This window comes from Parastagonospora nodorum, assembly GCF_000146915.1.
Source record: "Parastagonospora nodorum SN15 chromosome Unknown scaffold_25, whole genome shotgun sequence".
Classification (NCBI taxonomy): Eukaryota; Fungi; Ascomycota; class Dothideomycetes; order Pleosporales; family Phaeosphaeriaceae; genus Parastagonospora; species Parastagonospora nodorum.
Window position 1 is genome coordinate 374649 of NW_001884573.1, and position 23051 is coordinate 397699.

Sequence of the window (23051 nt, forward strand, 5' to 3'; positions counted from 1 at the left end):
CTCTCCCTCAGAAATCGCAATGTACAGCAGCATGCCATGTAACGTATGCGCTACACTTCTCACTGCCCTTGCTTTTCGCGACCTCTTCTACACACTCGATTTCTCTGTCAGAACAATAGAGTCGTCCCGAATTTTGCCCATTGTTCTTGTAGTGGCATTCTTGGCCTGCAACCAGGAGCTTGAACTCGCCAGCAGGCCACGGCAGCTTTTCCGGGTCCATGTTGCCGGGCATTTTGGGGTCGCTCGGTCCTTCAGGCTTAATTTCATTTGGCACATCTGATCCTATCTGATCACATCCAACGCCGCGGCCGACATTGGCAGTGTAAAAGCGCCAGCTGTTGTCAACATCGGCACCACCGAAGTGAGGACTGACGACCGTTCTCAAACCTATCTGTAAAGACGCCTCCTCATTCGAGAGGCCAATGAGCTCTTCCAACCATTTGTACTGCTCATCCATATATCCCGAGATAACCTCGTTGTGGTCAGGGTAGTTTATGCGATCGCATTTGCAGCCTCTATGCTTTGTCTGCACACGACCATTAGCATATAAGCACAAACCATAACAGACAGCGAGCTCACCTTCTTGCAGAAAGCATTTCTCACAAATATTTCCTTATTATCCTCCTGAGCGCCACACTCTTCGTCGACACACAGGATGTCCTTTGGACAAGCAAACTCGTCTTCCTTGATATCGGTGCTGACGGCTGAATTAGGTATCCATATGTCGGCCACTAACTGACCAGCGCTCATGGCTGCAGATGCCAAGATGGCATATCCCAAGTTACTATGGAGGAAAGATCGCATGCTGAAGCCGGGAGCCTGTCCCCCTGGTCCCGCAGGGTTTCTGCCCCCGACGCGTACTCTGATGATCCGGTAAGAGATCGCTACAACATGCACGCCCTCAACCATGGCGTTTTGAACGGGAAACTGTATAGCTTGGCCCGCAGCTGGGGCCTGGGGGATGAACTGATCCGCCAGCTGGACAGCATCTTCGGGTATGGTTTCCATAAGATCAGGGATCATGTTCGCAACTTGCCGAAGGCAGTCCTCAACAGTGTCGGCACGGCGCACTCGGCTATTCCGGGGACGAAAAAGGTCATAGCCTTTACACGAGTCGACAACACTTTGCACTCCCAGCATACCGAGGAGATCCTGAACCCGACGGGCTGAGGCCTCGGGAATGTGGTATACAATATCGCCTTTCTTCCTGTCGCCCGAATCCGACGTCAAAGTTTCAATGGTGATCTTGTCCTTTCCAGTAGGCTTCGGGGCATCAGGCATAGATGGAGCACTTATCGTCGTTGGGTCGGCGGTAGGCCCTTTTTGGATGGCGAAGGTGTCTGAATTACCCATGTCATGGATCTGAGTCAAGTCTGAGTACTCGTACTTGACAGAAGGTATGTTTTGAGCTGCCTCCCATGCAATCCCAAGGGCAGCGGCTGTTATCAAGAGCTGGACTGTCACGTTGATGATGGCACCGACCAGGAAAGAAGTGACTAGTATGAACCGCTTGGAGTGTGTGCCAATGTCAGTGTTGTGAAATACTGGCGTCAGTCTTTTGCGGCAGTCTTCGGCTTTTTCCTTGCAATCATCGCCCATAGCATCCTTGATTCTCTTCTTGAGATCCGGCCCAAAAGCTATGGTAACACCAACCAGGGGAAAGTCGTCGTAGATGCCTCGAGGGAACATCTCAAGCTTGTCATTCTGAGGCTGTGGATTCGGGTCCTGAACATAAATTAGCTTTTCGCTGAAAGCGTATCAGAGAGTCTAGTGGACTGACGTCCTTGATGAAGTAGGATTCGATTGGATTGAAAGTGAATGTAGGAATGTTCCCATTGACCGTGGGATTTGCTCTTCTGTCCTTTTGCTCCAACGTCGGTGTTGGTGCTGATGTAAGAGTCTGTGACGACACAATTTGAACACAACTAAGAATCGCAATGGCAAAAACAGAGGAAACGAGAGGCATGATGCAATAGTGAGTGTTGAGACAATTTGAAAGGTTCCCGTTCTTGTTGTTCTCGACAATCGCGACCAGTGAGCCCTCTTATGCATCAATGGAAGGAAGAACCAAGAGCCTCTTTCCCTTGTTCCTATGTGTGGCATCAATTCGAGAGAGCCTGGCATAGCCCCAACCAATAGTTTGCGCGTCTTCTACGACGAATGAAAATATGCTTTCTATAATTGACGTTGCTTCATCTAAATTGTCTCCGTGCCACAGCATACCAACCCGAAGTCGAGTTTGCGATTGAGGGCTAGGTCTTCTCATTTGGTGGCGCGTTGCTGCGATGTAACTCATGGTTCTGTGCCTCATGACAACGTTTTGACCGCGAGGCTGCTTCGGGGACTATGTTCATGCCAGGTTTATCTCACTTTCGCTCCTGTTCCATGAAACGGCGCAAATGCTGCGCCTCGGGTGTAGCTGTGCCGTAAACCTGCGGCGATTGGCCCAATCACGGAACCCTCGTCCAGTGAATCATGTCAGACTCGCGACCTCGCCGCTCTGCAAGTTGTATGCTTCGAAACAATTAGGGCCGAACGAAGCGCTGTGTCTACGGGTCCAAACTTGAGGTATGCATGCAACACTGGGGCAGTGTCTTATGAGCTTGCGCCCCAGAACCATACCATGGGTAATATGCTAATGAAACAATCCCAGGAAATTCGTGCCACATTCACACATGTTCAATATCAGAGATTGAATAAATCAATGTCTAATCCCAGAGTATACGCTGTTGAGCATTATCGCGTTCTTCATTATGTTCTTTCACAACGCTTTCCTAGCATCGCTTCTCTTACTACCCGTTGTCGTTTTATCATTCCAGATAGATGCATCCTGTACCACTAAAGGGGTCGACAGACTTGTCCGCGATGCGATGACAAACGCCTTCAGCATGGCTGACTCGGCGGTGCGGCGCCTCAACCAGGACCCGTACGACGAACACACAGTAGATCTGATACGTCATCTATTTCTACCAAAGGATGGCCAAGATCCAAATGACAGGGGTAAGATGAGCAAAGTACTACGCATCTTCGATAACATCATTGAATATTACCGAACGGAGACTACTGGACCGCTTGACCAGCATGATATCGTACGTTCGGACACCTGCCGCTTCTGAGTATCAGACTGTACAATGCGATTGAAGTTCTTGTACTGATCGTGTTTCCTACAGATAATATATTGCGACGACTCTCGCTACGAGGACCGAGGCAGAAGGGACAGCCTCCGACGGAAACTCTACTACGACACGTGTAAGCCAGATGATGTGACCACTGGCCCTATTCCCAGCCTTCTAGTGCTAATCAACCTATCTCATATAGCGACAAACACACATGTGTTGTATAAGAAAAAGACTTGTCATGATGGACTCATGGAAACCGTCGCTCTTGCGGTGACTTACAACGCCCAATGGGAAAGTGAGGAGTGGGATGAGGAACAAAGAGAGGTCGTGTACAACTATGAAGACAGACCTACTCAGATACAAATCTGCCCTTGGTTCATCGATTGTAAGTTTGCTATGCAGAGCTTTGCAATGTTGTGTTCTGACGAGGACGATGATGTGTAGGGATCAAGAACAAGGAATACAAATTGAGCAACGATGTCAAGAGGTCCAACATTGGGAGGTACATTATCAAAAAAGTCGAGGGAAACCAGTGGTTCAGACAGATAGGTGAGTCCTCTAATGCAGCTTTCCGAACGTGTAATACTGTATGCAGTACGTAACCTGACTTTTCGACCTAGATGCTTTCTCGCTACTCGACAAGGTACTTCTACATGAGATGACGCATGGCAGGTCCGTATGGGAAGAACAAAAGTTTATCAATAACGAATGGGAAAATTTTGAAGGCACTCTCGATGTACGCTACCGCATACCATAAGCGATTACATGAACAGCGCTGACAGAGGTTCCTTGCAGGTCACTGTTCCTGGAACTACCCTCGTACCTTTCCTGCCATTTTTTTCTACACCGCGACCCGCATACGGATGGAAGTGGGCGGGAGATCTGGCTCGAAAGGGTCCTGATACTACAGGGTTGCATGGTTGGGACCCAAAGGCTCCAGATCACAATGCGGATTCAATCGCGTTGTTTGGCAGTGCTTGTAAGCTGTTAGACGATCCGGACAAACCACGGCGCGTGTTGGATGACGGAAGGATCGCAATCATTCCCAGGAGACAGTGATGCAAGTCATCAAGAATTGACAATTGGAGGATTGCTGCCTGCCGGTGGAGAGTTTCACAGCGTTGTATATTCCATCTCATCCAGTTTTCAGTGTTTAGTAGCCTTGATTCATTTTGATGACTTAGCGTTCTCTGCCTCGCCGAGTCACTTCGAATTTTGCTCCATTGAAGGGATGCGGAAGTGACAACATGATCCAGTCACGACGCTGTAGAACTTATCAATTGCACGAACTGTGTTTGCACAACCGTCCGTATCGTCATGGAGCGTGAAAATTGTGTTGATCCATAGTGGTGAGCAAATGGAAGGTCACGTGCACACGCGACACGTCAGACTGCTCCTTCCTCACTCGCTCACGCTCACCCCACACTATCCTCACTCTTACCGCTGACGTGACCCCAAGTTTAAGTCAGCCTCCAACCTCCCCCACCCATATCTGCCAACGGCCAATTCGCATACAGCACTTCACACCGCACATCTGTTGTTAATCAATTCACTGCAAGCACTGACAAACATGACTCACTCACAGCCTCCGTCGCTCAGGGCAGTTGCTCCTCTTGGGAGACGCTGGTTTTTGGAGACTCAAAAGTAAGTATTACCAGCCCCGTGCGTTATAATGAATCAGCAATACTGACTGCTGCATGATTAGAGCTCACAAGGAGGTTGAAACCCTCAAAAACAACTTCCGCAAAAAGGTTTACGTAATAGAGAAGGCGACGAAGGGTCAGACTGCTGCACAGAAGAAGACTCAAGGAAGCGACACGGCCATCGGCCACAAGCGTGCATTGCGCGAGACAGGCTCTCGGCTCAAATCCGCTGAGGAGAAGTTTGAGGAGCAAGTCACCGTCCAAGCCAAGCGCCAGTGTCTCTCCTTCTGCGAGAAGGTCATGGAGCTCCCCCGTGAGCTGCGAAACATGGTCTACAACGACCTCATCACGGAGAAAAACGCGACCTTCTTCCACGGTCCGGACAAGAAAGTCAAGCTCGTCAACGGCACCTCGCCTCACACGCACTGCTTCGACGCGGACTTCACCGGATCGATCATGCACGGCGATATTGTACAAGAGTTGAATAGTAGGGGTGTGCGCTTCGACTTCCGTCACCGCCATGGTCTGCTCGCCCAGGCGGTTGAGGAGTACGCATCGCTCCATGGCCTCGATCTCACGGCGACCATGAAAGGCGTTGGCGTCACGCTGAATCTTGGCGACGTCAAAGGCTGCGACCTCGCCATGAAGAGCCTGGGGTCACTACTCGAACTGCCCAAGAACACCGGCATCACTGTGTTCGTCGAAGCCAGTGGCAGGACGCAGCCCCAGATCGCGCGCTCGTTCCGACGCGTCGTCCGCAGCGTCGTCGCATCCCTCCATCGCCTCAAGATCGCCGGACACGAGGTTACCGTCATTTTGAATCCGAGCTACGCGCGTTCGGCGGCGAAGAACGGGGACGAGAGTCGCTTCTCGATCATCCATGCGCAGGACTTTCGATATGTGTTCCCCGTGGGCGAGAGCGAGACGAGTTCTAAGGAGATGGAGGACGAGCTGCAGAAGGTGCTAGTCACTGATGCTTGAGTAAGTGGCTGGTGCTGACGAGATTGTAGTACTTCGATAAGTATGGCGATACTTGGCAGTACCGGCTTGCACCTGAGACGGCGGAGCAGGACTGAGCTGGGAGGATTGATACAGTAGGACAGAGCCAGCAGTACTGAGCCCGCTGTCTGGTCATGAGGGGAGCTGTGAAGAATGGGCAGGGAGGAGGAATGCTCGACGCTGACCATGCAGCATGCATGAGCAATTGATATCGCAAAGTGGAAATCAGCATAGCCGCAACGTGGAATACATTCATCTCATCGCAACAAACACTCGGTGTTATCGCGGGTTAGTGGGAGTAGAGGCCTTACGCACATCTATACGCGCTGAAATCTTACACTCTCCAAAACTACCAAACTCTTGCGAGACACACATGCTGCTTTTGGTCAAATAGACTATTATTGCCTTTACGCATCGCCGCTCCTCACAAACTCCCCTCGGGCCTCACATACCGCGGCACCGCTGTCTCGGGATCATACTCACACTGCAACACCTTACTCCCCTGTGGAAACTTCAGCACCGTCCCATCCGGCATGGTCACGTCCACCGCCTCACTTCCAAAAGTCCAACTCACTTTCACGCCCGCATCTCTCGCCGCCTCGGGATTCAGACGATAGACGATATCCGGGCGCGGGCTGAATTTATCCAGGTCCGCGGGATCGGTGGAGGACTCCAGTTCGTCGGGCGTGGCCGTGACCCATGTGGGATTTATGTAGCGGTCAGCGATGTAATCGAAGCCCGTGGTGAAAGCCTCTGTCTGGTCGAAGTGCTCAGGAGTGGGAAGGGGGATATCGACTTCGTCCATGTCCTCGCGAATCGACGTGTTTGCAATAATGTAGTTTGTATACGATATCACAACATCTTCGAGATTCATGCGCAGCTTTTGTAGGGTGTTTGTGTTTTCGGCGTCCCCGTTGTCGACGTCTTCTTGCGTCGCCTGCGAGTCGATGTACCAGGCTGATCCGTCGGCGGCGGAGCGCGCGTCGATGACGATCAGGGCGGCGACGTCGGGCATGGCGCGGAACATGGCGAGATGGGAGTGGTTCGACCACGAGCGCTTGTCGTGGATGAAGAGTTGCTCGGATGCGTTGGGGTTGCACATGTTTGCGCCGATGCCGAATTTCTCCTGGATGGTGTCGAGTTGGAAGGGGGTGAGGTTGGCGATGAGGATGCCTGTGATGAGCTCTTTTGAGGCGGTTAGGTCGGGGTTGTAGACCATTTTGCAGGTGTTTTTTACGCCACTTTGATACTTATTGAAATGTTGCGGTCTTTGTATTGAAACATCGAATGTGATGTCATACGCTCTACGAGGAACTAGCCCCTGTGCAGCATTCGAGTAACTCTTAGCTCTTGTGCTGCCTAGTAGTAGCCTTGCACTACGATAGACTTTAAGATGATAAGTTTGCCAATTGAACCGGATAGGTCCACTGTACGCGTCTCGTACTGGGATCTTTACAATATTACCCGATTAGGAAATCTGTTGAAGCCATTGAAAGCTGCAACCATGTGGCAACACGTGGAGACGTACGCCTGACAGGCCGGACCGAGAGCTGCATGGCTGGATGGCGGTCCACTCGCCATGCCAAGCGGCGTACGCCAAAGGCATTGCGAAGGCTGCGACAGCTGCGGGGCCGTCTGGTATAGGTAGTGGTGTCTTATGGGTGGGTGAGTGGTGAGCCAGACGTCATGTAGGATTCGCAGGCAACGCGCGGGTCTGCAGTCGACGTGAAGCCATGTTTCTCGTAGAGCGACGCGTCTTAGACATGTTCGACGTGTAGCCCTGTCAATGGCTGAGTGGAGGGTGGGATGCAGCGGAGGTGTGCTGTCGTTTGCCGTCACGGGCGCGTCGTTGGACCCTTTCTGCGAGCTCCCCCACATCATCGCGCATGCATGAGACAGGTGCGACTGCAGCGCGAAGCTTGAAGTAAATATATGCCAGCAGCCAGCAAGGACAGCAGCAGCATCGATTCCATGTCCCCAACCATAATCTATTGCGTCTGCACAATACATCGCTACATACGGGCTGAACGGCACGAGCTAGCAGTTGGAAAAATTCTACGGAACCGCGAACAGCCTCAGAGCATCGCATGAAGTAACTGTCTGGTCTTGTTGCATTCCGCGTATACCGCCGTGTGCACCGAACTGCATGAGATAGACAGTAACCCCTGAAATGATCAGCCATGGCCGTCCCCACCCCCGCTAGCGACAGCGAAGCCAGGGCCAGCGCTGCTCCTCAGAGTCCGCTGCCAAAAAAGTTGCCCGCGCCCTCAACGCCTGCATCATCAGTCCGCCGCAAGATGGCTTCCAATGCTGGCGCCTCGGCCGGCAAAGACACGGTACCCCCTCGCCGCCCTACCACCACCACCGGCACCACGGCTGCGGTTGGTGCTCGTCGGCCGACTGTGTCGTCAACAACGAGCACCGCGCGAGCTTCCACAACCGCATCGAGACCCTCGACCACCTCAACGTCACGCGTCAGCGCCGTCGGATCGAGCCTGAACAAGCCGCCGACGCGTCCAGTGGCAGGTGCAGCAGTCAGACGAACAGGGATAAGCTCTCGGGCCACGGCCTCTGATGCTGAGCCCGAGCTGTCGTCTGTGACTTCAGGAGACGAGAACAGGAAGACGACAGCAGTGCGCAGGACTGCAGGAACAGCCACCGCCGCAACACGATCCTCGCCTGGAAAAGCCACATCGCGACAGTCCATTGCCCCATCCACCACGACTGCTGCAAAACGACCCCTGACTACACGGCCAGCTGCGGAAGCATCGACAACTCGCGCAACACCACGAGCGTCGCTTGCCTCTTCCACGAGGACGACAGGGACACGCCCATCGACAACCACTACAAGAGCCGCCATTGGAGCAGCAGCAAAAACACCAATTGGACACGCAAAGAAGGCGTCTGTCAGTGCAGCACCACCTCCAGCGCCGGCCTCGACAACCCAGGACACTGACACTGAGCTGTAAGCCAAACACGTGATCTCATACAAGAGAAATGCTAACACAACTACAGGTCCAGCCCCGTTCACGTCCCCTCCCGCAATGGCCCCCTCAAGGACAAGGCCGCGTCCGATGCCGAAGCCGAGAACAGACGAAGCGCCCTCGCACCCGCAAAAGCCGCCCTCGCAAAGCTGGGAGAGGAGATGCAGCGCCCGGACACGGCACCCAGCGGGCCCGCAGAGATGGATGTGGAGACGAAGCGACGGAGCGCACAGATCATGCAGGACTTCTTCAAGGAGACAAATCTCCGAGAGCAGCTGCAGGAGCAATGCGACGACCTCAGCCGCGAAGTCGACAACCTGCAAACCGAGAAGGCGAAGCTCAAGAAGCAGCTGGCAGATGCGCAGGCCTCCATAGCCGAAAAGGACAAGGCCATTGCGGGCGTCTCCGAGTCCGCGGGAGGCGACGCAGCACAGACCACGCTCGTCGATGAGATGAACACAAAGTTTGCGCGCGAAACGAAGCAGTTGGAAGAGCAGAGCCAGAAGCTGGAGGAGGAGAAGCAGGCCGAGGCGACCAAGGCTGCCGAACTCCAGCAGGTGCTGGATGATCTCAACGATGAGCTGGAACGCCAGGGCCAGCAGTGGGATGCCGAGAAGAAGAAGCTCGTCGAGCAGGCAGCCGAGATTGCAGCGCTCACCAAGGAGATGGCGTCCCTTAGAAAGGAGCGCGATACCCTTACTCAGGAGCTCGACACCGCTAGGAAATCTCTCGAGGATGTCCAAGCGAGGCTATCCGCCCTCGAAGAGACTTCGACGTCCGAGCTGAAGTCCCGCGACGACAAGATCGATGAGCTCACGACCACTCTGGAAGAGCTCCGGGGAGATCACAGCAAGGCTCTGCAAGATGCCGAGCAATCACTGGCGGCCAAATCATCCGAGTCGTCGGCGTTGGTCGAGGAGCTACAGTCTCGAGTCCTGTCAATACAGCAAGATCATACCGACGAGCTGAGGGCCAAGGACGAAATCATCGCCTCCCACCTTCAGGTCCGTGAACAACTTCAGGAGGATCTGTCTAATGTGCAGAAGCGCGCCGAAGAAGCAAGCGAGGAACTAGAAGCTGCGCGCCGTGCGCATGCGGAGGAGCTCGCAAAGAATGTGGAAGAGTTGCAAAAACGAGCAGAGGACGATTTGCGCGCCAAAGAGGAGGAAGTTTCGAGCCACGTCAAGTCGATCGACGGACTCCAAGAACAGATCATGAAGCTCCAGCAGGGCGAGACTGATGGTGCCAACCTCGCACAGGAGCTGCACAAGCAAATTGAGGAGCTGAAACAGGCACATGACGCTGCAATCAAGGTCAAGACGGACGAGAACGACGAACTTGCGCAGCAGCTGGATGCAATGAATGACCAGCTGAGCGCCGATGCGACTGAGCTCGAACAGCTGAGAGAGGAGGCCGAGGGCCTTCGCAAGACCATCACCACGCTCGAGCAGGTGTCTCAACAGGAGAGCTCGCAGCAGGCGTCTGAACTTGCAAAGCTCCGTGCAGAGCTCAACGAAGCGACTAAGCAGGCTGATTCGCACAAAGCCGATTTAGAAGCGGCACTTGAGAAGCAACAGCAGACTGTGCGTTCTCTAGGAGATGAACACGACGCCGAAGTCGAGGCGATCCGAGCCGAGTTGGAACGCGACGCAAACGACCGCCTGAGTAAGCTCCAAGCCGAGTACGACTCTTTGGTGGAAGAGAAGAACGCTGCCCTCGCACAGTATGAAAAATTCTCCGCGGAGCGCACCGAAGAGCTCCAGATACTGCAGAAGGAGCTGTCGGAATTGCAGGCAAACTCCGGCTCTGCTTCGCAAGACCTCGCCGATGCGCTGGCCAAGCACAAGCAGCTTGCAGAAGACAAGGCCGCCTTGGAAGAAGCGCACATGAAATCACTACAGGAAATGGCCGAGTTTCACGCCCAAATTGACGCTTTAACAAAGGATGCCGCTGCGGCGAAAGAGCTTCAGGCACAGCTAGACGCTCTAGCCGAGGATAAGATCACGGCTGAAGAAGCGCACGCCAAGTCACAGACTATCATCACAGACCTGCAAGCCCGTCACGACTCACTCCTCGAGGAGAAGACCTCCGCAGAAGACGCGCATGCCCGTGCGATCGACGCCCTCAAGCAAGAATCTGACAGCGCCTCAAAGAAGCTGTTAGCGGAGATACAAACCAAGTACGACACCCTCCTAGAAGAGAAGAATGCGGCGGACGAGGCACACGCCATGTCCAAATCCATCATTGCCGACCTTCAAGCTCGCCATGATGCTTTGTTGCAGGAAAAGACTAGCGCCGAAGACGCACACTCTCGTGCTATCGATGCGTTGAAGCAGGACAGCAGCAGTGAAGCCAAAAAGCTGCTGGGTGAGTTGCAGTCCAAACATGACGCCCTGCTCGACGAGAAGAACGCCTTGGAAGGCTCCCACAAGAACGAGTTGGACAATCTGCATGCCCAACGAGATGCTGTGTCACAGCAATTCTCTGAGCTTGAGAAAACGCACGCTACTGCGATAGCCGATCACTTGGCTGTGCAGGAAGCTCACAACAGGGCGCTTGAGGCTCAAAGAGCCGAAATCGAGCAAAAGTATGCATCTTTACTCGACGTCGTGCAAGCCGACACGGACAGGTTGGAGCAGGAGAAGGCGGCCGCGTTATCTGATAAGCAGTCAGCCCTCAGTGAGCTGGCAGCCCTTAAGAAGGAGTTGCACGCTGAGATCGATACCCTGCGAAGCGAGTTGGACACGAAGGAGGAGGCCGGCTCCACCACTCTTAGCGAGGTTACCAAGAAGTACGAGGCTCTTCTTGCCCAGAACGCCGCTGCCGAGGCCGAGCATGAAGCCGCCGTGGCGCTCTTGAAGCAAGATTTGAAGGAGCAACACGATCAAGCGGTGGCAGAACTACAGTCCAAGTACAATGAGTTGCAGCAAAAGTTCGCTCAGATCGATCAAGAGCATGGAGATGCTCTCCAACTGCTAAAGGAAGAATTCAAGGCCAGACACTCCAACGACGTGCAAGCATTGCAAGAACAACTTGAGACTCTTCAAAAGTCATACAAAGACTTGGCCGAGCAGAAAGCTCAGATGGAACAGGCTCACGAGGAGGCCATATCCGAGCTCATGCTTGGTATGGAAAGCAGCCAGTCTGATGCTGTTCAACAGCTGCAGAAGAAGTACGACGCTCTCGTCGCGAGGTTGGAGGCTGCACAAGCTAGCCATGTCGCTGAGGTTGAGTCCCTCAAGCAAGGCGATACGGAGCAACAGACCTTCTATCAGGACCTGCAGGCACGACACGACAAGGCCGTTGCCGAGGCAGATGCTCATGCCCAGGAGGTCAAGCGCTTGCAACAGGCAATCGAAGCTCTCCAGGACGAGTCCTCTCGAGCCGTGAAAGGAGTGGCAGAGTCTGAAGCGAACCAGCAAGAAGTCCAGACCCTTAAGCAGGAACTAGAGCGCATCGAGACCGAGCGCGACGAAGCCCTCGCCTCCGCTCAAGACGCCGAAGACCGCATCGAGACCATGAAAGGCGAGGTGGTTAGAAAGCACCTCGCCCGCGTGGAGCCCCTCGAAAAAGAAAACGCCGCACTCTTCGACAAAATTGACCGCCTGGAAGCCATCATCGCCGCTGGCGACCGCGTCGCGCGCGCCGCTGCCACGCTCGGCGAGAAGCGCGATATCAACACCCTCGCCGAAGAAGACGAGGAAGAGGACGAGCATGCTGAGTCTGGCGCCCAGGGCCCGAAGCCGAATGGCGTGCAGACGGATGTAGTCGCTACTGTGAGTGTGATGTTTTGATGAATGAGAATGAATGGAAGCTGATACAGTGTAGCAGTTGGCCGCCATGACGGAAACACTTAACCAGCTCAGCGAGCTTAATAACGATGCTATTGCCGAGAGCTCCAGGACGGCGCAGAGACTTACTGAGCAGGACTAGTGGGCGCTGCTGCAATGATGGATGAGGATGTGATGTAAGGGGGTGGATGGATCGGAGAAGTGCTTGTGCCGTTTGTTGTTCATTGTCGATATACCCACATACGATATCATATCATATTTATACCCCAGGAGGTGGGAGAGTTCTTGAAGAATATTTTTATTTTTGTGGGAGTGAAGGTGGCGCGTGGCGAGGGTGATGCTAATGCACGTCAAATTCGCTCCCTGCAGCGCTTACCACTCACTACCCTTTTGTTCCGCAACTCCGCTTGCTATACTTAAATCAACCTAGTGATGCAATCCCACACCTTCGCCTTCTAGTGTCTCATCTGTACGCACGCATGTACTGTTCGAATATCCTTTCCATACTCCCATGTAGTGTAGCGACCGGGAGTTTCCTTACGCGACCTCGAAGAGTGTTGGTGGAGTTGCGCCCGTGACGTGAGACGCGAGAGCACGACTGAACCGGAAAAGTATTGTTTCCGATGCTGCTTGCTGAGTGGAAGTACGATTAGAATCATGGAACCAAGCTTAGTTAGCAGCAGGGGAAGTGCAAGTTGAACAGGTGGGGTGGTTCGATTTTGTTTCGGAGGAGATTGGTGACGGAGGTGCTGAGCAATGTGAGACGGCGTGGCTTCGAGGGACGGTGGATGAGAGATGGTAATTGCGGCGGGTCTTTGGAATGGGTAAGGCTCGGGTGTAGAAATGGGTCAAGTAGAATAGGATAAAGAAGGCGTGAAAACGTCTGGTTTAGAGGACAGATGTACACTGGAAGGGGGTCTTGAAATGTGGTACTGCAACCATGTGAAAACTCAAAGTCCAACCCGTTACATTTCTTATTGACTATATTGGCGTTCGCGTGGCTTGTGGCATAGAAAGGTGTGCAGGACGTCGATATCTTCCATTCATTAACTGCCTGTTGTATCGCATCTATACTGCGGTGCCCTTTGCTCTTGTACCTTGTTCTCGTGATTGCCCTCGTGTCTTGTTCCCATGTCTGCTCTCTTGCTTGCTGTCTTGCCCTTTCTGCTGCTTGAATACTTCTTCAAGTAATTTAAACACCGTCATAGTGTTAACTTCGCTATACAGATGTAAAAGTATCATATAGGGGTCCTTTCACTCCAGTGTCCCTTCACTCCAGGGTCCCAGTATGGCGCGGCCGCACGTGATATCGCGTTTGCGCTATGCCGCGTTTTCTGTCACACAAACTGCCCGCACTGAAAATCGAAATCCACACTACCATACATATGGCGGGAACGCAACTCGATGCGACGTCCCTGAACGAGAGGAAGTTGCCCATCATGGAACTGGTCCAAAGCAGCTTCTCCTCCGAACCTGCGCCGACCAAAGGCTTCAATCGCGATTACTTTCAGAGGTATGGCTTCCACAGACTGCCTGCGTGGTATAACTCACAGTCAACCAGCACCATCCGCAAGATCGGATGTCTCAAGAACATCCTACGCCGACTAGCACACCAGTACATAGGGCATCCAGGCACCGTTTCAACGGCAGAACGTCAAAGGCTCCGAAGCGGACTTTCTCGCCTAGATACTGCAGTCAACGCCCACATCGTAACCCATGTTATTGCTCCTCGGTGTCTGACCGTCTGTCTCGCCATGCAACAATACCTGCCCCGCGAACTACGCGACATGATATATAAATTCGTGTTAGACGCATCGGAACCTAATGTCATCACTACGAAGTGCCACCGAGACCCAGACATGTCGTCCCAGATGACCACTGAGTTGATGCAACAAGCCTGTCTCAAGGAGTATGGCCATCTCTTCGACCCTGAATTTGCCGACTCCACTACCCGCAAGGAGATGGCTACATCGTGGTATCGGTGTACGACATTCCGTGTCAATGGCCTCGAGGGCATACGTGACTTGTTACAGACGAACTGCTGGGGCGTCGGTCGCGACCGCAATACGAAGTCTCCGGTCAACCATATCGTAGTAGGACTAAGAATCTTCCGCAGCAACATCTTTTTCTGGGACGACGACAGAAAAGCGCTCAAAGCTGCACTGGAAATGGCGCCGTCATTCCGCTTGCGGAACGGTACGCACATCAAAGTCGTGATGAAGACTGACATCGAACTGCTATACCAGACCCACTACCCTGATTATAATCTTGGGGCTGTCATGAAGCGTGCTAGTCTCGTCTTTCCGATGTTGGATGCTCTGCTTAAAGATGGACATCACGTCACGGTCGCTTTTTCCGCTCTGCTTGAGGGACATGAGGTTGAGATGGAGACTTTCAGTGTGGAAGCTTGGAAGGAAATGGCGAGGGCGGAGATGAAGGTAAGCAACTCGTGGTTGCGATGTGAAATAGCATTTGCTAATCGACACAGCTTTGAATTTAGTGACCAGTGGATGCTTGTAGGCTTTCCTGTGTATGTTCAAGCATCGAGGCGGGTGCGGTGTCCATAATTGGGCATGATGGTGACAACAGAAGACACAGAGGGAAGGCTCCATGGCTGTTTCCACGAAACTGGGCCATCCTGCACCAAGGAGCGCAAAGTGCGGGCCTAACATATATCCTCGAAACAGTAAAACTCCTGATATGCACATGCTTTTGCGTGCCTGCCCGTGAAGCAGTAACGTCATGTAATGACGCGTGGTAGGTTGACTGCTAGCGCGTCGCGCTGTGTACCGCGCGAACAAAGCCGTGGAGTTGGAAACGGCCTCTTGCGAACACCGTCAAGAACGAGTTCACCGCGTTTGAAAAAGCTCAGATATCGGGAGAAGGGTTGATGCTCAAACTGATAGACGACGTGGACGACTACATTACTGCCTACGCGGCTCCCCTGTGCCTTGAGATCTGTCAAAAGATGCAGGCAAAGCTTCCCCCGAAGTTAAGAGATCTGGTATACAGCATGCTCTTTGGGCCCAAGAAAGAACTGGTAGTTGATAGTAGGGACATTGCCTTGGTCAGCAAGATCGGACAACCGCAGCGAGAGAGTCCATTCTATTGGACCCTAGCTCGGTCTATCAACTCTGCATGTCAAGTTGACGAACACTGCATCAACACTTCACCAACGACTACGAAACTACGAATTTTATGAATCACATGATAATAAGCACTGCATACATTCATAGGGCACTGTTTGGTGCGAAGTTTCGTGCACACCAGGTGACGTAAGAATTCGTGCGCGCTCGGTCCGAAAGCTCTCAATCTCTTATAAGGAAAATTTCAACCTGGTTTACTTCACCTTCTTATCTAGAAATGTAGTACGTGCAAATGACCTACTGAGTCTATTTAGACTTATATACTGAATAAAATAATAGCCGCTCTCTAATAGCAGGTTGAACTTGAACAGAGCGCGCACGACTTCTTGCGGCACCTGGTGTACAGATAGTCTCTGATGACTCACCTCCGCCAACAGAGAAGGGGCTGAAGGGCTCCAGAAGGATGCCTAAAATATCAAAGGTTGTCGGGAAACGATATCAACCGTCCAACAACGGATCCCAAATATGAAGAAGCTCAATGCATGGAGTTGATTGACCAGCGCAGAATGCTTGAGAAGAGCCTGGAGGCCTATCTGCATCCGATTTTATCATCACAGTGCATGTCGCTCTGCCAAAGGATGCAACGAGCATTTCCTCAAGAGTTAAGGGATATGTTGTATACGCACATCATCAAAGAAGGCATCTACAAGGTCGAAGGGGTCGCAAAGTATGGCAAAGCTACACCAGAGCAGTCGAAGCGCCGTTCCGCAACGCCTGCACACTCCCAGGATGTTCAATATGTCGGCAAACCAACTCTCTTTGAGCTTGGACTGTTCTGCTACCAGGTGACCACTTTCAAGATTGGCGGAAACGTACTCGAGCAGCGTCGCCATCTCGGGCAAGCTCTGCTCCAGATACCAGACCCTTGGTAAAGTGGCCACAGGCTACTCAGCCTTGTTCGCAAGATCAAACTGTCTCTCAAAGAAGACAAATTGAAGTCCTACACCAAAGAATTTTCGGCCCTCCTGACGTTGATGGTCGGCGTGCAATACAAGGTCGCTGTTCGCATCAACATCACACTTGACAACGATCATGCCGACGCCCTGGATCGCGTCATAAGATTTGGCGATGCAATGAACAAGATGCACCCCAATTTTGAACAGCTCAAGTAGAAAAGCCATGTTGTCTCCTTCAAAATGTCCTGGATGGATCCACACGAAAATGCAATCAACAGGTATCGAAACCACTTTCGGTGTAATAAGACGCATGGGGTGATCCTGGACAATATCTACATGTCTCGCGATACCTTGGAAGGGCTCATGAGAGATGATGAGGAGTGGTAAGTCACTAGTAAAACTTAATCTCTCTGTACTGATACTTTTTGCGAGCGTCGTTGAGCACGTGAATAGCGGCCAGTCCGATTTCAGGGACTCGCAGGACCTAGCTTCATTGGCGGCCATACGCCAGAAATATGGTCGGGGGAAGAAATGATCACATGTCTTGTATATGCTATAGGAACTAGGCATTGGCCGATTTTTGCCTTTGTCTATAGCCAACTTACCACAGCAAGATCGGTTTGACAGTAGCACCGCTGTGCATGTCGCTCAACGCCTTCTCAAAATCATCGGACTGCAAGAAGTTAGTCCATATAAGCATAATCAAGAGGTTTACCACTTACAGCATATGTCTTTATTAGTTTGTCGATTGGGCTGTGGTCTTATTAATTATTGCATTTTTCGCATCGTGTAGTTTTGCTTACAATTTCCCTTGACGGTACCACTCAATCATTTGTGGTACAAACTGCGAAGAATTCTATCAGTATTTCCTACAACCCCGTGGGCTATTGAATGACTCTACCTTGGATGGCAATGCGTTGCCCTCGACACATCCGCGAATTGCGATCCCGTTCTAACAGAGGTTAGTATCGACGCATTATCGCAATGAGAGACCTACCGCAAGCATCGCACCCATGTCCACACTCATCTTACCATCAACGATACCAATGAGTACCATCTCGCCTTTCGGGCGCAGCGACTGTAGGCCAGCATCAATAATCGGGATCACACCTGTCATGTCGAAGCTCGCATTCGTGCCTTGCGGCGCAATGTCCCTAATTGCCTTGGCCAAATCGACAGTCAAAGATGGAAAGTTCGATGTGTCAATTACATGCGTCGCTCCCAGCTCCTTTGCAAGTTGCAACCGCGACTCAACCCTATCAACAGCAATGATGGTTTTCGCGCCTCGGATCTTCGCCGCCTGGAGTTGGAAATTAGCTGAGTATGCGGGGCAGAGACATCAGGCTCACCATGACTGCAGCTAAGCCAACGCCACCCATTCCGAAAATCTGTGATCGATGATCAGCAAATGCAACTACAACGGTTCGCTGTAAATGCATACGGCAACCTCGTCACGCTCGCCAATATCTGCCAGCTCAGTGATAGCGCCTGCACCCGTCTGAAATCCGCAGCCCATGGGACTAAACAGCTGAAGTTCCTTCTCGTCCTTCACCAGTCCAGTCACGTTCAGTGTCGACGTTCCCTTGACAAGCGCCAGATGCGAGAAACTCGACTGGCCAAAGAATAGTCCGCCTCCAGATGTCTTCCCCTCTCCGACCTGATAAATCTCAGGAACATTGAGCAGATTCTTGGGGGCGAATTGGCCGCAATACCCAGGTGTCTCGTCTCGACAGCCGCGGCAACCATTGTCGCCGCAGAAGTCGAAGCTCAGAAGCACCTTGTCCCCAGCCTTGACATGAGTAATACCGCTGCCAGTTCTTTCTACAATGCCCGCGCCTTCATGTCCCATGACTTTTGGGTAAGGCGCGAAGCCTGGCGTTTCTGCTGGCACCATGGACATGGCAACATCAGTGTGACATATCCCAGACGCGACAATCCGGACGAGGACTTCATCCTCGAGTGGCTCCCTGATCTGAACCTTCTCTTTGCGCCATTGAACGTGACCATCCTTCGGGGCATCGCTCACAATTGCTGTAGTCGAGATGGGATATGCTGCCATGGTGGAATAGGGACTGGATTCACACAAACAAGCTTGAGAGATAATAACAAAGTTCTTAGTGGTCATATAAAAACTAAATAGAAGGACTGTTCTGCCGAACACCTTGCCGCGTCGAGGGGGAGATAGCCTACTCTTAGGTGGGGTGGATCTTGGCTCCCGAGGTCATGATTGGCTAGCGCCGTCTTATGTTCGTGGGGCATTCTTGCGAGGCTGGATACTTAAGATCTCGGTCATGTTCTCCAGGCTGCATGTCATGTGTAGTATGGTACATCATCCACAAAATGCGTGTTCTAAGTCAGTCTTGTCAAAATATTACGGAGGTGCTGATTCGTTGAGCATGGCCTCCACGCTGTGCCTTCTGCGGGCCGATTAGATTTCTTGTCCACTGTAAGTGACCAATTTTTATGTTGCTTGGACTCCTCTGGGGTTGGTATGTTGTTAACGACCAAAAGAAGATACCCACGCCCGCGCGGCTCGTGGGGCAGGTAACGTACAGCAACGGCTCGCATATCTAAAGGTCCGTAAACTCTGGAGTAATTGCAGAAAAAGGCTAGTCTCGTGAACGTGAAGGACCGGGCTCGCGGATCACTCCTTGGCACTGTTCCCACATGTACCGGCATTTTCTCCCGCAGGATCTTCAATTTTGACGACCGCGGACATTCAGCTTGATGCAGTGTCTATGCATAAGTCGCGAGGCGTCTCCGCTGACTTGGTTACCTACTCAGCTCTCGGAGATACCTCCGCAAGTCCAACGGCGGACCTCACAGATTTTGTGTCGTGGCAAGCGACTCCGCCGCAATATAGGAGATGCGCTGTCTTCAGCAGCTTGGTCGCAATGCGTATCCATGCATTCCGCTCCTGCAGCTTTCAAGCGATCTTCGACGTACGCTCTCCTGCCTTACAGCCTTGGGCGATCCTTTTCTCATCATCGACACTCTCGATCAGTACTGCTCCGTTGGCTACAATTGAAATCAAAGATATGGTAGTATTAATTGCTGGAAAAATTGGGCTGTAAGCATTTGCGAACATCGGGGTCTCCGGTCTTGTCGTCTGAAGCGTCGAGCATGCGGAACAATGATTCCTAGGTCGAAACTTGAAGGACGCCGCATAGGACCGGAAGGCGGTGAGATCCCCATGTTCATCGGGGTGCTGAGGAAATGCGCTCGTGACTGCTTCGTGCTACCTACATCTCGGGATAGTATCGGTTAGTTATGGCCATAAGATTTCCTATTTTATACTGGCTCTTACTTTGCGCCCCACACAACTAACTCTTACAAAATCTAAATTCTCCGCGACACAAAAGTCAAAAAGCGCGCTCTCGATGGGTCGTAATACTATGCTGGGGAACTATGGAATGACCAATGCTATTGGAAATGACCATGTAATGCAGATACAACCGTTTGGACTTGGTTATATTGGGAATACCTCCGCCCGCTCGGAGCCGAACTTGCAAGAGCGTTGTAGGGGTTGGGGATCGGCGGGTAGACATTTCTACTCACGGCGTTACTCGTATGGATCCTTCTCAAAGCAAAAGGACCGGCTCGTGGATGTTCCTTGATGGCAATTGAGCCTTTGGACGAACACGCCTGGGCTATTTATTTGCGATCCCCAATCGGTTGCTGGCCTGCATGTTCCTCGTCTCGAACCATGTTTGGCGAACTCTGTCTTCGTATCTTCTATCCATAAATCCGAACGCTGGGCAGTTTTCTTCAAATCCGATCCTCGCTGTTAACCTGCTCCCAAATTTTGCCGGGCAATCATGTCGATGATTGCCTGCTCAATCGTTGACTTGGACGACAACCCCGATGCCTCCAAATGGTACCTGGAGACACACGTTCCTAGGGTAGTTGCGAAACTTGGCGGTACTGCGTACAGTGCGTCAAAAATGGAGGAAAACGTGTTCCCAGATATGGCAAGCATTGAAGGGCAATACATAACACGATACGAACTACCAGAAGGCACAGACGCAAAAGCAGCCGAATCACACATATCTACAACGAGCGAAAAGCTTCCCCTGAGCGCAAAGATCGAAACACGGATGTACGAGCGTCAAGAGACGTGGTATGGTGAAGGTTGGCGTGGTCGTAAGTTAATGCTCTCAGGCCTATTCTACCCATGTACTGACATGGCCAGACATTCGAGATATCCAATTCTTCCAAATGGCCTTTTGGCAGACATCTGAGGCGGTCCGCGATGACTTTGTTGGGTGGCTCCGAGACGATTTTTTTCCCAACATGGCAGACAGCCCAGAGCTTATTCGCATGAGCATCTTCAAATTGAAGCACGCGTCCATCTCTCAAAACGGAAACACAGAACAAAAGAACCCTGAGAATATGTATCAGTACATGGGCGTGTGGGAGGTGAGTAGTACCTACAAATAATACTTTTACTACCAGTTTGCTAACTTCTATACAGTAAGTTGATTTTCCTCCCCAACGAAGGAAGGTCACCGACCCTACTTTTCCGACGCCATTTCTTTTTGGATGAGACACCTGCTAACTTTACATTCTTTCTTGCCAGACTCGATAATGATGAAGTCCCTTGGGATGCCTTGGTATATCTTGGAACCAGTGAAAAGTGGAGAATGTATTGGGAAGCCGGACAGGTGCAATGGCAGGCTAGGGCGTACCATGTCAACCGATTTCACCCTGAAGAAAAGAGAAACGACTCGCCTACGACACGTTGATCTTAGCGTAGAGGTCTTGATCTACCGTTGAACCGCACCTAGGATCGAAGCAAGGCAACCGTTGGGGCATGGAATAGAATGGATAGAAACGAATGACGCATTTAGTGACGAGACTCTTACCACCCCATTGATAGGAATAATTGTAATGCATCAAACTATGCATACTCTTAGGACTGTTGCTCCATCGTTACAAATTTCTGCAAAGCCTTGTCAATACACACGGTTATTCTTCCCCGCCTCGGTCTATCAGGCCCTGACAGTAATTACACTGCCTCCAATCCATCGAGGATATCCGAACGGCTTGTAGTGATATATTCTGCGCCAGATACCAAATGCTTCGACTGCGGTATACCCATCTGCGGCTGCCGGAACGGACTGGTCCACGTCTCTTGTGCACATTCACCATGAGAGGCTTCGCGTCGCTCAACGCATTTTTCCGCATGTTTCGTGTTAGTCGTTTTGATGGTGCACTGCGGGAGTGTATCGCCTAGTAAGGGTGACTGTGGTGACATAGGGTCGCTATCGACAAAGGATGCATTGCCATTTGCTAGTTCCGACGCGGCTTATCGTAGTGAGTCTTGGTTTAGGTCGTCTTTTCTAGCTTTGGAAGTCCGACGATGGTGTGGACTAGTGCTATGTGTAGATCTTTCAACTGTGCGACTTGTAGGTTCTAGATGACGCCACAAAGACTCCACGCGAGCCGTCAGAGCGGATCGGTCTTCATCAACAGTGGTGGGCGCGACACTGTCCACTCTACAATGTCGTCTAGTCTCCGTTCTTGTGGAGGTCGTGACGGTACGATCATTCGAAACAGCTTTAGTCGACTCTCTGCGTTGCTTGATCTGCCCCTTGGTTTCCTTGACGGCCTGTTCGATCATTGCCCCCTCCTCGTCCATGTCGTAGTTTTGCTTGCGATGCTTTCGCTGAGTCACCGCAATGTGCTCCTTCAGCTCCTCGTCCCCTTGGTCAAGAGCAGTATTGTGCATCCTCTTGTACAACTCGAGCTTCCGCCCATGATGATCTTCGGCTCTTTCGACGAGTTGATATACCGCTTCTGGGGCCGCACTGTGCTTACGCACTCGTATGTACTGAGCCTTCGACTTCGATGGACGTGCAACAATCGTGGATTTGCAAGAGTAGAGAGGGCCAAGGGCGACACAGAAAGCATGGTTGAAGATGGTGCTGAGGTGAGCCATGGAAGCGAGAGCAAGCAGTAGTAATGTAGTAACGTGAAAGACAAACCCTAAATTGTTGGTGATGCGTCACTTAGTGCGCTCTGCAATGGCATTGCGCATGCCTGCTCCATAAAATTGGAGGGCATTTGACATGGAAAGCTTGAAGGAAAGCGACTGCAGTCGCGTTGTGCAGGTGAGAACATGCCAAAGAAAGCGCAATCGCCCCGTTCTCACTCGTCGATCTACTACAGGGAGAATAGGCAACTTATCCTCAATTACCTTCCGTCTGCTGGGATTAGATGTCCTGTTTGCTGATGTTCAGTCAATGCATCTGTCACGCCATGCTATGCCGTCATTAGCATTAAGCGTATTGTATGGTTCTCGTTACTTTATAAGTTCAGCATGAGAGATGACGTTGGTGTCTCCGCATCGATGTGCCTGAAATCATGGACTGCAGGGCTGAGAAGACTTTGTGTCGTGCTTGCGACAGAAAAGTTCAGTCAGGTGCCGACCACAGCAAGTCTGCTCGTGTTGTATAAGACGTACTCACCCC

The 23051-nt window shown here is 51.9% G+C and overlaps 11 protein-coding genes across 11 annotated transcripts; 7 read left to right on the top strand and 4 right to left on the bottom strand.

The window, feature by feature from the left end:
• Positions 1-7: 7 nt before the first annotated feature.
• Positions 8-1966, bottom strand: SNOG_13199 (hypothetical protein; the record flags this gene model as incomplete). The annotated part of the gene is made up of 3 exons (XM_001803359.1): positions 8-526; positions 580-1710; positions 1781-1966. The coding sequence occupies 3 exons, from the start codon at positions 1964-1966 to the stop codon at positions 8-10; spliced, it is 1836 nt and encodes a 611-aa protein (XP_001803411.1).
• A 922-nt stretch (positions 1967-2888) lies between these two features.
• On the top strand, positions 2889-3876 carry SNOG_13200 (hypothetical protein; the record flags this gene model as incomplete). The annotated part of the gene is made up of 5 exons (XM_001803360.1): positions 2889-3089; positions 3171-3249; positions 3319-3504; positions 3564-3668; positions 3740-3876. 5 exons carry the CDS (start codon positions 2889-2891, stop codon positions 3874-3876), a joined length of 708 nt encoding a protein of 235 aa, XP_001803412.1.
• A 940-nt stretch (positions 3877-4816) lies between these two features.
• SNOG_13201 (hypothetical protein) lies at positions 4817-5743 on the top strand (the record flags this gene model as incomplete). The annotated part of the gene is made up of 1 exon (XM_001803361.1): positions 4817-5743. The coding sequence occupies one exon, from the start codon at positions 4817-4819 to the stop codon at positions 5741-5743; it is 927 nt and encodes a 308-aa protein (XP_001803413.1).
• A 569-nt stretch (positions 5744-6312) lies between these two features.
• Positions 6313-6980, bottom strand: SNOG_13202 (hypothetical protein; the record flags this gene model as incomplete). The annotated part of the gene is made up of 2 exons (XM_001803362.1): positions 6313-6315; positions 6336-6980. The coding sequence occupies 2 exons, from the start codon at positions 6978-6980 to the stop codon at positions 6313-6315; spliced, it is 648 nt and encodes a 215-aa protein (XP_001803414.1).
• Positions 6981-7941: 961 nt separating this feature from the next.
• On the top strand, positions 7942-12678 carry SNOG_13203 (hypothetical protein; the record flags this gene model as incomplete). Its single annotated transcript, XM_001803363.1, has 4 exons — positions 7942-8295; positions 8403-8667; positions 8788-12521; positions 12577-12678. 4 exons carry the CDS (start codon positions 7942-7944, stop codon positions 12676-12678), a joined length of 4455 nt encoding a protein of 1484 aa, XP_001803415.1.
• Positions 12679-13921: 1243 nt separating this feature from the next.
• Positions 13922-15113, top strand: SNOG_13204 (hypothetical protein; the record flags this gene model as incomplete). The annotated part of the gene is made up of 2 exons (XM_001803364.1): positions 13922-14974; positions 15057-15113. 2 exons carry the CDS (start codon positions 13922-13924, stop codon positions 15111-15113), a joined length of 1110 nt encoding a protein of 369 aa, XP_001803416.1.
• A 1180-nt stretch (positions 15114-16293) lies between these two features.
• On the top strand, positions 16294-16794 carry SNOG_13205 (hypothetical protein; the record flags this gene model as incomplete). The annotated part of the gene is made up of 2 exons (XM_001803365.1): positions 16294-16520; positions 16566-16794. The coding sequence occupies 2 exons, from the start codon at positions 16294-16296 to the stop codon at positions 16792-16794; spliced, it is 456 nt and encodes a 151-aa protein (XP_001803417.1).
• A 24-nt stretch (positions 16795-16818) lies between these two features.
• SNOG_13206 (hypothetical protein) lies at positions 16819-17113 on the top strand (the record flags this gene model as incomplete). The annotated part of the gene is made up of 2 exons (XM_001803366.1): positions 16819-16961; positions 17011-17113. 2 exons carry the CDS (start codon positions 16819-16821, stop codon positions 17111-17113), a joined length of 246 nt encoding a protein of 81 aa, XP_001803418.1.
• A 66-nt stretch (positions 17114-17179) lies between these two features.
• On the bottom strand, positions 17180-18637 carry SNOG_13207 (hypothetical protein; the record flags this gene model as incomplete). Its single annotated transcript, XM_001803367.1, has 4 exons — positions 17180-17251; positions 17576-17878; positions 17928-17966; positions 18020-18637. 4 exons carry the CDS (start codon positions 18635-18637, stop codon positions 17180-17182), a joined length of 1032 nt encoding a protein of 343 aa, XP_001803419.1.
• A 1759-nt stretch (positions 18638-20396) lies between these two features.
• Positions 20397-21018, top strand: SNOG_13208 (hypothetical protein; the record flags this gene model as incomplete). The annotated part of the gene is made up of 2 exons (XM_001803368.1): positions 20397-20721; positions 20771-21018. The coding sequence occupies 2 exons, from the start codon at positions 20397-20399 to the stop codon at positions 21016-21018; spliced, it is 573 nt and encodes a 190-aa protein (XP_001803420.1).
• Positions 21019-21906: 888 nt separating this feature from the next.
• SNOG_13209 (hypothetical protein) lies at positions 21907-22519 on the bottom strand (the record flags this gene model as incomplete). The annotated part of the gene is made up of 2 exons (XM_001803369.1): positions 21907-21950; positions 22081-22519. 2 exons carry the CDS (start codon positions 22517-22519, stop codon positions 21907-21909), a joined length of 483 nt encoding a protein of 160 aa, XP_001803421.1.
• Positions 22520-23051: the final 532 nt, after the last annotated feature.